General features: G+C 41.9%; 1 protein-coding gene across 7 annotated transcripts in view; it reads left to right on the top strand.

The window, feature by feature from the left end:
* Positions 1-7,516: 7,516 nt before the first annotated feature.
* The window catches only part of CHRDL1 (chordin like 1), a 117,738-nt gene continuing 108,925 nt past the window's right edge, over positions 7,517-16,329 (top strand). For 5 of the 7 annotated variants that reach the window (XM_007100821.4, XM_007100819.4, XM_007100822.4 and 2 more), the window contains exons 1-2: positions 7,586-7,668; positions 11,195-11,343. In XM_007100821.4, the coding sequence (XP_007100883.1) occupies positions 11,247-11,343 (97 nt within the window). In that variant the 5' untranslated portion in view covers positions 7,586-7,668; positions 11,195-11,246. Of the gene's footprint in view, positions 7,669-11,194; positions 11,344-16,329 lie in introns of all 7 variants that reach the window. The other 2 variants (XM_024128162.2, XM_007100818.3) reach the window with 1 other exon arrangement.

The following is a 16,329-nucleotide window of genomic DNA, read 5'->3' as shown; positions in this document are numbered from 1 at the left end:
CAGAGATGTCAGCCCAGTGTTGCCAGCAATTCTAATTTTTCAAGAGGAACTGGAAATCAAGGTTTTTGTGTGAAATCTCCTAATAATAAACATTAAAGATTGTTTGGAACCAATTCAAATTTTGAAAAAAAAATCCCTGTTCAGTCCAAGCAAAACATGTGTGCAGGCTCTTGTCAGCCTTTGGGTCAGCAGTTTGCCATCTTTGCTCTCTAGATCCTCTGTTTCCTGCTCTTATTCCCTGGGTTATAACGCTGATGCTGAGTTGTCAGCATCATTTTCTAATGAGAAACGAACTTTCTTTCCTTGAGAACTGAAAGATCAGGGAATTTGAATGTGAGAATATCCAGGTGGCTCCTCCCGATTCCACTCTGGCTTGTGTCTTGTTTTCTAGTCCATGTGCCACGAAGATGGAGAAGAGGATGTTAGGCCCAAATCTGCATCTAATATTTTATGATCTTCTCCCGGCACCAGGACCTTACCCGGTGCTGATGCACATGTGTGTGAAAACAGAGTGACTTCCATTTTGGCATCGGTCTCTTGACTGTTCCACTTAAAGGCAGGTTGGCACTCTACTCCCCAACTCCCCAACTTACTCCTTGCCTAGAAGTAAAGGGTGGAAAATTGGGCTAATTATTGATTTCCTCTTCCTGCTTTTCTCTCCACTCTCTTCCAAAGACAGGCAAACTGAAGCTTGAGTAGCTAATAAAGGACTTTACTGAGTGTGGAATAGCTCTCACATTTGGCCTAAGGAATGGGGGCAGGGAGGAAAAGTGAGGATGGAAAGGACTAACAGGCATCTACTATATGCCAGGCACTGAGCCAGACCCTCCACATATACTAGGCGACTGAACCTCCACAGCAGCATTATCAGCATCCTCGTTTTACATAGAAGGAAACAGACTCAGAAAAGTTATATGACTTGTTGGGACTCAAACTCAGGAATGCTTGATTCTAAAACCATGGTTAAGACAATGAGATAGGCGCTTCTGTTGGTTCTTCTGAAGAATAATAGTGGATGCTCTGCTACCTAGCTTTGGAATAAAAGCAAATACTGTGGGAAGTTCATGGCAGTTCTAAAGAGCTGTGGGTACCTTGAGGTACTATAGTAAGCTATCTAAGCGGATGCAATTTAAAGTGATTAAATGCTCTATAGCAATAGAGCTTCTAGGGAAGCAGTTTCTGTTCCGCCATATTGCATTTTCTATGTACAGTATAACACTTGGACATACTAAATCTCCAGTTTGTTTTTACAACGTCCCTAGTTAACAACGTTTACATACCTTTGTGAGAGTGCTTGAAAATGTAGTTAAACTACGTGAAAAATCCTCAGTCAGAAGCGAATGTGTTTTACGCTCTGCCCATTTGACTCATTCATGGTTATTGCGGGCACGCTACAATTTTGAATCAAGGAATACACTTCCTTTCATCTTTTAGATATTTACTATAATCCTGCACAGTATGATGAGTTTACCTCAATTTTAAAAATAAATATGTTCCCGAAATTTTCCATAAACCAAATTTTGCTTTTTCCTTGGCCTTTATGAGAAATCTGGAGATGTGCTCCTTTGGGAAGAGAATCACATAAAATGCTCCCACGAATATCTTAAAATCACTTCAAAGGAAAATCATTTCCTTAAAATACTATTCAGATATAACACAAAGCACAAATAAAAAATGTCTTGGGTTATTTTTGTTTGGTACAGTAACTGAAAGGCATAAATGGAAAATGGCAGCTTAACTAAGAAGAACACATTGAACCAAAAAATAATGGCTTCTATTAATTCTATTTCCAAGATTCTATAAGCTGCTCTGTTTACTTTTCTGGTTTTCATAAAGTATGAGGAAACAGAATTGTTTTTACTGGTGGTATCAGCAGTCAGGATTGGGTAGATTATGCTGCAAAAAGGATCAACCTCCAAATCTCACAAGCTTAACACACAAAGTTCCATTTATCACTCACTTTAGACTCCCAAAATAATTCTGATGGGGGCTTTGCTCGTCTTAGTCACTCAGAAACTCAGGCTTCATTTCAATATATGCATTCATGATTCCTGTGGCAGTGGGCAGGGAATGGGGAAAGTTGTTATGCACTAGCTCTTGGTTTCCATCCTGAAGTAACACATCACTTTTCCTAAGATTTCAATGGCCAAAGCAAATCAGATGGTCATGCTCAATCCCATAGCAGGAAGGGGGGTAAAGTTCTACCATGAACCTGAAAGGAAGAAAGACGGAAATATCAGATGAACCGCACTAATGACAACCAATTCTGTGTTATAGCACTTTTTAGAAATGATCAACAGGAAGAAAATACAACAAAGACAAAAACTCAGTTAACAAACATGAATACATACAAGTGATAAAGGGGCTCATATTAAATACAGCTTAAGGGTCCTAAAAGGTCAACTTCTAAATATTGAATCAAATATTTGATTAATACAAACTTTAGGTTGGTCTGATTTTCTGTATAAAGAAATAAACATACACCATAATATACTCCTCATTAATCTTTATGTGTCCTGCTATTTTATTTGAAAGTTAACCAAATAACCAGAGTTTTCCAGGTTCAAACGGGATAAGAAGCATTTAAAAAGGCTAAAATATGTATTCTCAGAACATTGTTCAGCATTAATCATTCTGTAATACCTCCATTTTCACATTCATTTCTGCCACTTTTGACAACATGGATGGACCTTGAGGGCATTATGCTAAGTGAAATAAGTCAGATAGAGAAAGACAAATACTGTATGATCTCACTTATATGTGGTATATTAAAAAAAAAAAAAAAAGCCAAACTTTGAAACAGAGAGTAGAATGGTGGTTGCCAGGAGCTGGGGGATGAGGGAAATGAGGAGATGCTGGTCAAAGGGTACAAACTTCCAGTTATAAGATAAATAGGTTCTGGGGAATCTAACGCACAGCATGGTGACTATACTTAGCATATAGTTAAATATATAATATAACTGTATTATATACTTAAAAGTTGCTGAGACAGTAGATCTTAAATATTCGCTCCACAGACAAAAAAAAATGTAATTATGTGAGGTGCTAGACATGTTAACTAACATTATTGTGGTAATCATTTCACAGTGTATACGTATATCAAATCATCATGTTGTACATCTTAAACTCACACAATGTTCTATGTCAATTAAATCACAATAAAGCAGGAAAAAAATAAAAATGACTGTGTTCTGCAACACACTGTATACAAGATCAACACACAACAATCAATTGCATTAATATATACTAGCAGTGAACCCTGGAAACCAAAATTAAAAACACAATAACATTTGCAATTGCTCCAAAGAAAATGAAGTACATAGGTATGAATCTAACAAAACACATACAGAATCTATATGCTGAAAACTAGAAAGCATTGCTATATGAAATCAAAAAAGACCTACAGAAATGGAGAAATATATTGTGTTTATGGATTGGAAGACTCAACAGATTAGAGCTGTCCATTCTTCCTAAATTTATCTATAGGTTTAATGCAATTCCTATCCAAATCTGAGAAGGGTGTATTGTAGACATAGACGAGCTTACTCTAATATTTATACAGAAAGGTACGGGACCCAGAATAGCTAAAGCAATTTGAAAAGGAAGAATAAAGTGGGGGGAAACACTCTACTTGATATTAATCCTACTAATGTCTATAATGATAAAAACTGGGTGCTGTTGATGGAGGGATAGACACAGAGCTCCATGAAACAGAAAAGAGAGTCCAGAAATAGACCCATACAATACCCAACTGCTGTTTGACCAAGGTGTAAAAGCAGTTCAATGAGGGAAGGATAGTTTTTTAAAAAATGATGCTGGAGCAATTGGACATCCATAGGCAAAAAAGTGAACCTCGATCTAAATCTCACACCTTGTATAAAAATTAACTCCAAATGGATCATAGGTTTAAATGTAAAACTTAAAACTATAGCACTCACTATAAAATATAGGAAAAAAATTTGGCTCTAAGGCTAAGCCAAGCATCCTTAGACTTACTGTCAAAACAGAATCCATAGGAGGAAAAACTGACAAATTGGACCTCATCAAAATTGAAAACTTTGTTCTATAAAAGCCTATGGGAAGAGGATGAAAAGACAAACTGCAATCTGGGGGAAAGTATTTGCAAACCATGTATGCAACAAAGGATTAGTACCTAAAATATATAAAAAAAACTCCTAAAATTCAACTGTAAGAAAACTATCCAATTAGATGTCAAAATACATGAAGAGACATTTCACTGAAAAGGATATACAGATGTTAAATAAACACACGAAAAGATGGTAGCTATCATTAAGCATTAGGGAAATACAGTTTAAAACCACAATGATATATCGCTATACCCCTATCAGAATGGCTAAAATAAAAAATAATGACAACAAGAAATGCAGACAAGTATGTAGAGAAACTGGATCTCTCATTCATTCCTGGTGGGAATATAAATAGTACAGCCACTCTGAAAAGCATATGGCGGTCCTTACAAAACTAAACATGCACTTACCATACAATCCAGGAACTATACTCTAGGGCATTTAGTCCAGAGAAATGAAAACTTAGGTTCATGCAAAATCAGTAGACAGATGTTCATAGCCCCTTTATTTGTAGCTGCCGAAATCTGGAATCAATCCAGATGTCCTGCAATAGATGAATGGTTAAATAAGCTGTGATACAGCCATGCCATGGAATACTACTCAGCAGTAAAAGGAACAAACTCTTGATACTGGAACATCTTGAATGGATCTCCAGAGACTTATGTGGAGTGAAAAAAGCCAATTTCAAAAGGTTGCCTATGTATGATTCCATGTAATAGTCTTAAATGACAAAATTATAGAGATGGAGAACAGTTTGGTGGTTGCCAGGGAGTAGGAAGAAGAGGAGAGAAGATGAGTAACACTGGAGCCCCTTGTGGTGTTGGCACTGTTTAGCATCTTGACTATGGTGATGATCACATCAACCTACACATGTGATAAAATTTCACAGAGCTATACACACAGGCAGATGGGTGCATATAAAACTGGTGAAATTGGAATAAAGTGGATGGATTGTATTGATGTCAATTTCCTGTTTGTAATATTGTACTATAGTTATGCATGATGTTACCGCTGGGAGTGAAGGGTATTTGAGATCCCTCTGCATTATTTCTTACAGTTGCACATAAATCTATGATTATCTCAAAATAAAACATTTTTTAAGAATGAATGTGAGGTGATCTATGCTCTAATCTCCATTTAATAAATAGAGAAAAATAAGGCATAGAGATAATCATCAGTTTAGCTTGAATAAGATCTGGTAGGAAGTTTAGGTTAGGACCCATGTTGGAGTTCCCAATTCAGAAATCAAGACTGGAACTAATACAAGGACCACCAGCATTTACACTAATGAAGAACCTTTTAGAGAATTGCAGCACCCCCCTTATATAGTTGCCAAGTGTACAAGAGATCTTGAGCAAAAACTGCCCAGTTGAAAAGAACCATTCGATCATAATAAATCATTTTAAGCTTTTAAGGTTTTGGGATGGTTTGTTATGCAGTAATCAGAGTACTACATCAAGCAAGGGGAGCCAGTGCTTGTAGCCAAATAGATGAGCTCTTAAATCTCAGTGAGTCTACTGATTTTAAATGCTAAGATCCATGTTTGTCCCAGGCTGTTCCCTGAAACCCATTTTCCTGAATACTCTCTCAGCATGTTGGGAGTGATGATGGGGGTTGGGGGATGTAGATACAAAGGAAATTGAACAACCAGTCCTTAGGCCTTGAAGAACTCAGTGTAGTGAGACAAAACATCAGTGCCTTAAATGGCTTGAGAACAGTTATAAGGCAACAAATCAGCAAGTTCAAACTAATATAGTACAGCACAGATTGAATGCATGTGGCAATGTAAATGTATGGCTACCCAAGCAGCAGGATGGAGCTAGACATTTTGGGCCCTGAAGGCAACATTTCAGAAAGGGCCCCCCTTTCTTTGTTAACAGTGAAATAATCATCTCCAGCAATTCAGGGGCTAGTTGGGTGATATTAACACTTGTGAAGGAAGAAAAAGGAAGTAACTTCCGGGGACAATTATTCTTGTTTTAAATTTCCTTTGTTCTCTCTTCCTGATGTATGATTTTTTTGGCAAGCTGCAGTTTCCCTGAGCATCAGTTTCTTCATCTATAGACTGGAGATAACAGCCAGAGAGTAGCGGATTGAAAGTCAGGAAATCTGAACTGGAATCTCAAATCTGTCATTTACTAGCTGTGTGACCTTGGATACATCACCTCTCCGGCCCCCTCCTCCGTCAATTTCTCCTTCTGTGACAGGAAGAGGTTGAGCTGAACGGTCCAGAAGGTCCCCACCAACTCTAACACTTGAGGCCACACAGACCAGAGATCATTCAGTTTGTTGTGAGAGTTCAAAAAGTAATGAAGATGTATATGAAAGTGCTCTGTAAGCCGTAACGTGGCATGTAGATGTTAGGAGTATCCATATCATGCAGTTCCACGTCGAAAAAAGCCCTGCAGCTCCTCTCTAAATTTAGGGGCTTAACTATAAATGGGTACTGTCTCTCAAGGCAACGCTTTCAGGCCCTTAGAGGACTCTGGTAATTCTTTGTAACTATACTTCATCGAATAAACACAAATTTGGACTAGTCTGTCCCAGGCTCACCAAGGCATCAGCAGCGCTATTGTGGTTTCAAGGATGGGTTCTTGACCCAACTCAAAATCCTAACGACTGTTAGAACAGTGATGGCTGTGGTGAGCCACTCTAAGTTTTCTTCAAGACACCTAACAGTTAGTGGAGGCCCTTTCCGTGGGGCTCAGGAGCCCTCTGTGGGCGAAAGCAGGTTTCTAAGTCGTCCCCTGTCCCTCCACACACACACACCCATCTCCATCCTGCCTTTAAGGGCACCAACGGTTGGTCACTTCATTAGCCGCGACGTGGATTTGGGAGATGCCCGGAAATGGTAAGCAGCCTGCTAGGGCATAATTTTCGAGGCCAACTCATCCTGCGTCCCGCGCACCGGCTCAGGACCAGGCCAGGTGCACGCAGAGAGGCCGTCGTGCGGGAGGAGAGGGAGTTGCGGGCTTCCAGCGGGGAAGTCAGAGGGTAGCCGGGGTCTTCAGGCCGCGCGCGAGCGGCGGGGAGCTCCTAGGTGCATCCAGCGCAGAGTGGGTGGAGGGGCGGGAGGAGATGTGCGGTCCCTTTAAGACCCCAACGCTCGCTTAGCCAGAGGAGGGGGGTGCCGTGTGGGCGCTGCGTGATGGGAAAGTCGCCGGCTGAGCCTCACACTTTCTCCCGATTTCTTAACTTTCGGGTCGGGGGAGCGGGGAGAGAGCGGCGGTGCCAGGGCGGAGAAGGGGTGCGGGCTTGCAGCGGCTGCTTGCTCGCGGAATTCCCGCCCGCGCCGAGCGGCCGGCCTCTCGGGCCAAGTGGGGAGCGGGCGGCGGGCGGGCAGGTGGCCCCGGGCCGCCGCGCCCGCGCCTTGGCTCTGCCCCCGGGAGCCGAGCGAGCTGCTGTTCCCTCGTGGTGTGAGGGCGGTGATGTTTTTCCTCCCACCCACTTTTGACTCCCCCCTCCCCCCTCGCGCGCACTCCAGCTCTCGCCACAACCTGCGAGTCTCCGTCCTCGGAGGAGCGCCCCGGGGAGCTCGGAGCGCTTGCACGCGTGGAAGACGGAGGAGGCCGGTGGCCAGGTCAGTGAACGGTGTCCGGCGCCCGTTTCCCCTCCCTTCCTTTCCAGCCTTTGCACAGGTGGGCCGTCTTCCCCCAGGGCTCCCAGAACTTCCCCGACCTGCCACCCTAACCCGCTCTCCGCTGCAGCTGCCCGCGGCCCGGCTGGAGGTGGAGCCCAGGGCGCCAGACCAAGGCAGGTCGGAGGGCCCCGGATTCGAACTCGCCACTCGCCACTCTCGCTCGGCCTGCGTAGTTCCAGGCTCTGGAGCTGCGGGGAGGCCACTTGGGTAGCTACCTAACGGGTTTCTACGGTCCCCTTAGTGATCACATGTGTCCCGAGCCTTTTGCTGGCTTGCTGAGGTGCCCTGGACCCGTAGGTAGTTCATACGTGCTCAAGTTAACCAAACAGGGCGGACTGGGCGAGAGGCTCCTCTATGCTCCCTCTGGACATCTGCCTCATTTTCCGGCCCGGACCACTGGCGTCTGGGTTGGAGACGCTAGGCTCGGGGAGCAACGCAGTGTTGCCAGAACTTACGGCCTGGAAAGCCTGCCTTCTGGTCCCTGCCGGCCCTGCCACTAACTTTATGAGAATGGGCAATTGAGTTCTCTGGGTTCCAGGATGCCCATTTTGAAGGTGTAGTTGTTGTGGGGAATAAAATGAAATGATAGATAGCAAAGGTGTTTTGCAAGCCAAATGGCGGGGCATTGTTCTTCAGTCATAGCGGCGATGAAGGCGTCTCGACTCAGACCAGAGACACCCTGGCCTGAAGCTGCCATTTTTCAGTGACAACCTACCACCAGTGAACCGAGCTTTTCTTGTTGGGTGGTAGACCGGGGAGAGGATTTTAGCTGATGGACACGGGCCTGAGAATCCAGTGGCTTCTTATTGTTTGTTGGAAAGAGAATTGCTACCCTGGAGGCTGCCCCACAGATGATAGTGAATGTGAGATTGCAAGGGCATTGAAGCCTCTCGGCAGGATTAAAGAAACACTGTGAGTCCTGAAGAGCTGGCCCATGTTCTCATCCCTTAGCCTTCCTTTGGGAACGTCTCTGATTCTGTTCTACCCAGGAGACCTCTTCTGTGAACCGACAGACCCCTGACACTTGATGGCCCAGATTGCCTTGCAGTTCCAGCCTGGCAAGGAGCCCTTGGGCCCTTTGCTTGATGCAAATGAACTTTGTGAATGTTTGTTTCATGGAGGCACCTTAATGGATACATTCCTTTAGGTTCTGACCTGTTTCTTGTTCTCTTGTAAAGCGCACTCATCCTCTCCCACTTCGCAGTGTTAGTCCCAGAATTTTGTTTTCTTTGTTGTTTTCTTGTTGGGGCCTGGATGCCCCCAAAATATGTCAATGGCTACATTTCTAAGTAACCTGTAAAAGAGCCAGTGCGAGTTCAACGGCACAACGGCCTGTGTGAAGCAGACAGAGAGTTAATACCGAAATAACTCCAGTTAACTGGGTCAAAGTGTAATTTGAAAAATTAAGGACAGTTTGGCTCTTTGCAAGTGTAAGAGCCGGCATGCTTGCTGAGCAATGCTTGCTGGTGTTTATTGCTGCAGCCCTAACAAATGTCTTGAACTGCCCCCCTTCCCCAAAAGAAAAAGTTAAAGCGATAAAGAGAAATTGAACGGAGACCTGGGGAGGGAACTCTTCCAGGTTTATAGCTCTGCACGGAATACAAAGGCAGGACTTCAGGATCTTGTAAATCAAAAGTGATTATTTATAAAGAGATTCGTTTTCTGATGTTCTACATCCCAGCCGGGGAGGCCACACAGATGACAGGAACGCCAAAAGAGATTAATTGCTCTCTAGTCACCAACTTTTCTCTTTGCTCATACCATTAGTTGAGACCCAAGAAAAGCAAAAAAATTCTAAGAGCCGTTTTCTTGCCAGCTTGAATTATGAGGCAATGCTACTGTTCACCGAATCACCCAACCATTGTACAAGAAAAACAACCCGGTTGGTTCTTGCATGGGGAGACCCGAAAACCGTGGTTTCAAAAATCCCCCCTGAGACCCATATGTGATTGTGATAAATTGGATTTCATCGGTTAAAAAAAAAAAATCTTTCTCATTTGGAGGCTTGTGGGATAAGCTTATTAGAGTAGGCTCAGGAAGAACCTCACTGGGATGAGTAGCTGTGTTAAAGCATTCGTGGAAATGATCTGCTTCAGTGGAACCTGGTAACTCTCAGAGGACAGAGGTAGACATTCCAGTGATTGAAGCTGGGCCAAAAGCTCACGGAGGGGACCAAGACATGAGAACCCAGGTCTTTGGAAGGCTAGGAACATATCCCAGGAGAATTTATCCTTGTTTAAGGAGCAGGGAGGACGTAGAGAGGCAGACCAGTCCTGCAAATCCTGGCTGATAGCATAACTTATTCTCTATGGACAGTTTTTCTTTGGTTACATACTCGTAATTTGAAACAATGGACTTTAAATTACCTGGCCAACTTCATAGCGTTTAAAGTAAGAGCTGTGGCATCCACATCATGGCCCAAAGACAATTCAGCTCTCCAGAATGATCATCTTGCATTCCATCCAGCTCTCTATACTCAATATTTAGGTTGGACCCTCTGAAAAGATCGTTGAGCTCAGTTCCCATCCAGTGTTAACCCCAGATTGAAATGTGGTGTTTCTCGAATTATTTAAATATTTTCAAATCACCCATTGGAAGAGTTTTGCCAACTCTAACGTCTATGGAAATGACCTGTGTTTGGATATGAGCTATAGCAAACCTTCTGTGTTCTAAGGCTCAAAAGGTTTAAGATTTCCACCCCTTAGACTGGAAATGCATGTCTCCTATTTTTAAGAATTGTAGGTGCTTTTTTGATGGTCTTTTGCATGGTGATGCAATGTGAACACGTTACCTGTTTAAGTTTGCCCACTATCCCTTAAAAATGGCCCGTTTTAAATTTCCATTTCACAAGGGACTTCATGTGAGAGGAATATGCCTAAACCATTCAGGTGTTTAAATTGCATCCATTTGCTAATTACATCTATCTTTTCTAACATAAGTACCCAAACTGAAGATCCTTATAGATCTCATAGGAGACACAGGAGAAACATTGATCAATCGTGCCTCATCCCTGAAGGATTAATAATAACGGTAGTCTTGAAGCTAAGATCAGTTAACTTTCGTTTCAGAAATTGTTTGGGTCACTGTCTATTATTTTTGTTTGCCAAAATGGCCATTTTGCAAACCCCAGTTTCCCTTTTCTCCCAAAGAAAATCTCTTGAGAAATCAACTTTAATTCCCTTAGAAATGAGGATTTCAAAATTTATTTTTACTTTCCTGTGACTTGCCTGCAAGGATTTAGCCTCAGCGTTGGATAGGAATGTATGTTCATCCACTTGAATTTCTCCCCACAGTCTTTGCAAGACAGGAGAGGCAAGTTCTCTTTTCTTAGCAGAAAAACAATGCTTGCATTTATGTAAATTATCCAGCACTTTTTCCCCGGCAAGTTAGGAGCCTAAGCATCAGAGATCTCCATCAGTTCCAGAGGATCTGTTCTAAGTCTTTTTTTCTGCTTCCTTCCCAACAGCTTGAGTACACAGGGCCCTGAAAGTTTCAAGTTGCCCTTTGCAGTGGCCAGAATGAGAAAAAAGTGGAAGATGGGAGGCATGAGATACATCTTCTCCTTGTTGCTGTTCTTTCTTTTCCTAGAAGGAAGCAAAACAGAGCAAGTAAAACGTAAGTGTCTTGAGTTTAAAAAACAAGATACTTTCTTGGAATTTCTTTGAAAATGTGATTATAACCTGAAGTGATTGTGATTTAGCCCAATGTGGCCATGCCATTATTCTAAGAGAAGAAAGTGAATGTTACTGGTTTATGCCTGAGTTGGTAAAAGAATGAGAGCTTTGAATCGGGCTAACTAAATTTGGGGCTGTTTTTCTGATTATCATATAGTTTTCATCTCATAGAACACATGACACATTAGCCTATTTTCCTTTTCCTGTTCTAAACTGTACAAATCTCATTCCATTTTACGTAATTCTAGAAATATCTGACAGATGAGCTGGATTTTTTCCCAAATTTCAGACTCTTCAGCAAAGGTTTTCAGTTTATGAAAAAGAATAACACCGAAAAGAAAAAGAAAAAAAAAGAAAAAAGTAAAGCAGGCTCTGCCTCTTCCCTTCTGCTGAAAAACGAAGAAGGAAAAAACCTTCACGTGAACTGGGTTGAGATGAAAAATCCTTTGAGGAAATTGAGATTCCAGGGACCGTGAGCAAATTGGATGCCATTTATTGAAAGGAACGTCCCCGCAAAGCCAGGGAATATTTCTAGAAAGTCAGCGATCCGTGTGATGGGCTGACACATTGGAGAAAGCAGAGTGGCAGGAAAGGGGGGTAATTAACCCTCCTCGCAGCCACATTTGGGAGATTTATGAGTAACCGTTGACACCTCTGCTCTTGTTAGGAGCTTTCTGCTTGCCTTTGCCCACTGTGAGCCTCACCTTCTTTGGGCCACTTGCAGCCACCTCTGAGGTGGACCGTGGCCCTAAATTTGAAGGAAAAGCCATCGTTCTAGTTCCCCTTTTTGGCTGCATCAAAAGAAGCACAAAGTGGAACTGGTCCAAGAGGGGCATTCTCTGCTCCACTGAACTTATTCATGAGAAGGAACTGTGCAAATATGCTTGGTAGGAGCTGAAACAGCATCTGAAGCCCATCACTTAAACATTTATCTCCTTTATCAGCATAAGTTAAATATATCAGGCATGAGGCTTGCTGACAGGGAGAACAGTGCCAGACCTGTTCCACTGTTACCTGTGTTTCTGCCCCACTACGATTTTCATAGTAAAGTGAGTCTCCTTCCTGGGAGAAATAGTGCTTTTGATTAGGCTTTTAAACATGAGTAATCCGTGGTGATATCTAGTATGATCGAGGCACAGAAGGAGGTTTAGCAGGACACGGTATCAGTAAGGAAGCTTGGATCAGCCTCTTCTCTTGCAGTCCTCAACCGACCTCCTTCTCCTTCTACTTGAATATGTAATTGACCTCAGAACCCTCCTCTTCCAGAAGTCCTCCTTGATTTAAGTGGATATGATAGAAAAGTTGTCCATCCAGTCTCAGCTAAACTCACAAGCAGCTGGGCTTAAAAATCCTTCCTCTCTTAGGAAGAAACTTCCCTTATGGACTTATTGGCAGCATGGGGAAGCTTGCAACTGTTAGAAGACCATCTCTTCTGGGAAGCCTTCCATATTCGTGAAGAATTGAGGAATATTGTCCATGCAACTTAGAGCTTAACTGACAAACCAAAGAAAAATATGATTGAAAAACGATTGACAGACCCCCAAAGCTATCACTCGCTGACATTTCCTACTGTTTATGAGTCTGTCCCAAGCCCCTTTGATATTCAGTTGGTGTCAAAATGATTATGTAACAGATGGCCTAGGGGACCAGTTCTGGTCTAGTGTTTCAGGCTTATAGTCAGATAATGAGGCTAAGGTCATGGTCATTCCCTGAATGAGCCACTCACCATCATTCTTTGTGGCCACACCCAAGCTAACTGTCTCGAAGACGTGCAGAGTTACCTCCACTAAAAGGAAACTCTCAAAGCATATGCCCTAGGTATGTTGCCTTGATACAAACACACACACACACACATACACACACACACACACACACACACACACACACTACATGCGCAGAGATTTATATTACAGCTCTAAGAGAAGTTAGAAGCAGTGGGGAATGGTTACATACATGATCCATGTAATGTACTATTATGCTACCATTCAAACACTGCTTATTGAAAATTTGATAGCCCGGGAAAATGCTTATATTAACTTATTTTAAAATTTCTTAAATTATAAAATTAATAATACTCATTGTACAAAATGATACGAAAGTATCTGAACTTCATAAAGAACCTGTATCTCTCAACACCCATCCCACTCCCCAGGGATGACCGTTACTAATAGTTTGCTGTGTGTTCTTCCAAACTCTTTTCTCTGTGTGTTATAAAAACATATATACATGTCTGTGGGGTTTTTTCTTTTACAAAAATTGGATATTACATATATATTTTTCTGTAACCTGATTTTATTCAGCAGTGTGTCCAGGACATCCTTCCATGTCAGAACATTGCAGTGTAACAGTACCATATTCTTTCTGATGTCTACATAGTTCCCAATTATATGAGTGTGCCATGGTTTGTTTAACCAGCCCCTATTTGTAGATATTTAAGTTGTATCCAGTTTTTGCTATTACTATAAGTAAGGCATTAATGGATGCCTTAAGGCACTTAGGCAAGTATTTGTGAGTAACCGTTAGGTCAAAGTGTATGTTCAGTTTTAATCTTGGTAAGAACTGTCAAATTTCCTTCAAAAAAAGTTGTATCAATTTATGCTTCCACCATCTTTGTATGCATGTCCATTTCTAATTCCTTCACTGAATGTATTATTAATCTTTGTATTTTGGGGCCAGTTTAATAGGGAAAATAATATTTCAGTTTTGTTGTGATATTTTCCTATTACTGGAGTATCTTTTCAATTTTTTTTAATTCAATTGTATTTCTTCACTGAATTGGCTTTCATTTGGGTGCATGTCTTATTGATTTGCAAAAGCTTATTTATTAACATAACATCAAATGTTTTTATTAACTTTTGTATTTCACATATTATTTTCCCAGTCTGCCATTTGATTTAAACTTTGTGTAAGTTGTATTTTCCCACACAGAAGTTTTAAATTTTCTTGTAGTCAGATCTGTCATTCATTTCCTTTATGGCTGCCCTGTGCGGCGTGCGGGATCTTAGTTCCCTGACCAGGGATTGAACCCGTGCTCCCTGCGGTGGAAGCGAGGAGTACTGGACCATGAGGGAATTCCCTCCTACTCCATATTCTTGTATTTTCTTCTAACTGCTTCCATAATTTGGGGTTTTACCCATAATTCTCTGTTCTATCTGAAATTTATATTCATGTATGGTGTGCAATAGGGAACTAATTTTTTATCTCTGGGTGGTAGGTGCACGACTGTTACTTTTGTTCATTTTTGTACTTCTCTTTCTTACAAAGTTTCCACAATTGGCAAATACTACTTTTACAACAGGTAAAATTCCTTTAAAGTAAAAGGACATCTTGTTTCCCATATTTCTACCGTCGAGTTCTAGAGAAGGGTATAGGTATGGGAGTGGAAGGAGAAAAAAGAGGTTTTTTTTTTTAATTAAAAAAAAACTAGAAAAACTTCAGGAAACATGTAAGTGTAAGGTTAATAAAGCTTCCCGTCTCTCTTTGTTGCCTGATACCGTTTTACCCAAGGAAGCCAAGGTGTTTGATTTTTCACGGGCTGGTTCGAGTGTAAGTTTCTAGGTCAAGGCAGATGCTCTGTAGCCTGTTTGCTCTCCTGTTTTAGGCATCAGGGTGGAATGAGGGGGGATGCTGTTATGGTCAAAGATGCTCACTCAATTGGTGTAGAATCTGAGGCGGTCTGGAGAAAATGCTTTAATTGCAGAAAGCTGTTTGCACAAGGAAAAGTAGAAGTGGGTGCTACCACTTGCTAGTAGCTAATTAGCCAGAATTCCCTTGCTCTCACAGGAGGGAAGACAGGTTCAGGAACCCAGGAAATACTGACCATGCATCACAGAGGATGAATGAGCCATTTATGGCTTATATAAAAGTTTGTTACTGTCCAGAAGCAGCAAGGCTTGAGGTCTTTAGCCGGGATAAGGTCTTTGTGTAACTCCATTATGCTCTGTTGTTAAAGTTGTAGTCAAAAGAGGCCAGGAAGCTCTTTTGAAGTTCAAAGAAGCATAACATTCAGTGCTTAATATTCATGCAAATATAGGACAAACAGGCTGAAGGGTTTGCCTCTTTTGGCAATTCTGACTTAGGTAATGAACTATAGATCAAAGTGAGGTAGAAGAATTGAGTTGTTAAGAATATTCAATTATGTATTTCAAATGGACCAGCCTGTGCCAAGGCTGGCAGTCGTCCTGGGGAGAGAAACTGTTCGTGTATTTCATGGCGTCCATTCCTACTTTATAAGGTGAGTTAGCTGGATCTTCCAAGGGACTGGATTCTCGTTCATTTTTCTCCTCAGGAGAAAAGCTTCCAACATTTGTATTTGCTTGAAAAGGGGCCTCTGAACTTCCCAGGAAGCGCGAGTCCCCAGAAGAGTGAAGGGAAGGAAGAGGATACTTAGAAAATTTGAGACATGGGGATCATGGCCTTATGGAGCCTACCCAGCCTCTTTATTGTGAAAGCCAACCAGAAAGGCTTGAGTTTTCCACCTCTGGATTCTCACTTGGACATTCGAGGTGATTTTTTGACAAGAGAAAGAAGCTAGCAGAAGAGTAGACCCGTTGACATCTTAGGGGTTTAAACAGATGGAAGTAGAATAAGTGACGAATACCTTAAAATTAGGTAGCTTAATGCTTTTCAAAGTATGTTTATAATTATTTTTTATATTGGGGGGGACCAGTGGGGTTGGGTATGGAAGCTCTGGAGTCCACGTAGATACAAACCCCAGCTCCATGACTTTCTTACTTACCTTGGGAACGTTGCTTAATCTTTCCAGCTTTAGTGGTCTTATCAGTGCAGTTGGGGAAATAATAGCGTATTGACCATCAACATGGTCATTTGAAGAACTGATGAGACTGTTCACATGGAGTGCTTTGCGACAGTGGCTGGCACACAGTCTTTATTTTATTTATTTATTTATTTATTTATTTATTTATTT

The sequence above is a fragment of the Physeter macrocephalus genome, chromosome 21, assembly GCF_002837175.3.
Source record: "Physeter macrocephalus isolate SW-GA chromosome 21, ASM283717v5, whole genome shotgun sequence".
NCBI lineage: Eukaryota > Metazoa > Chordata > Mammalia > Artiodactyla > Physeteridae > Physeter > Physeter macrocephalus.
The sequence above is the reverse complement of the archived record's forward strand: the minus strand, read 5'-3'. Positions and strand labels throughout refer to the sequence as shown.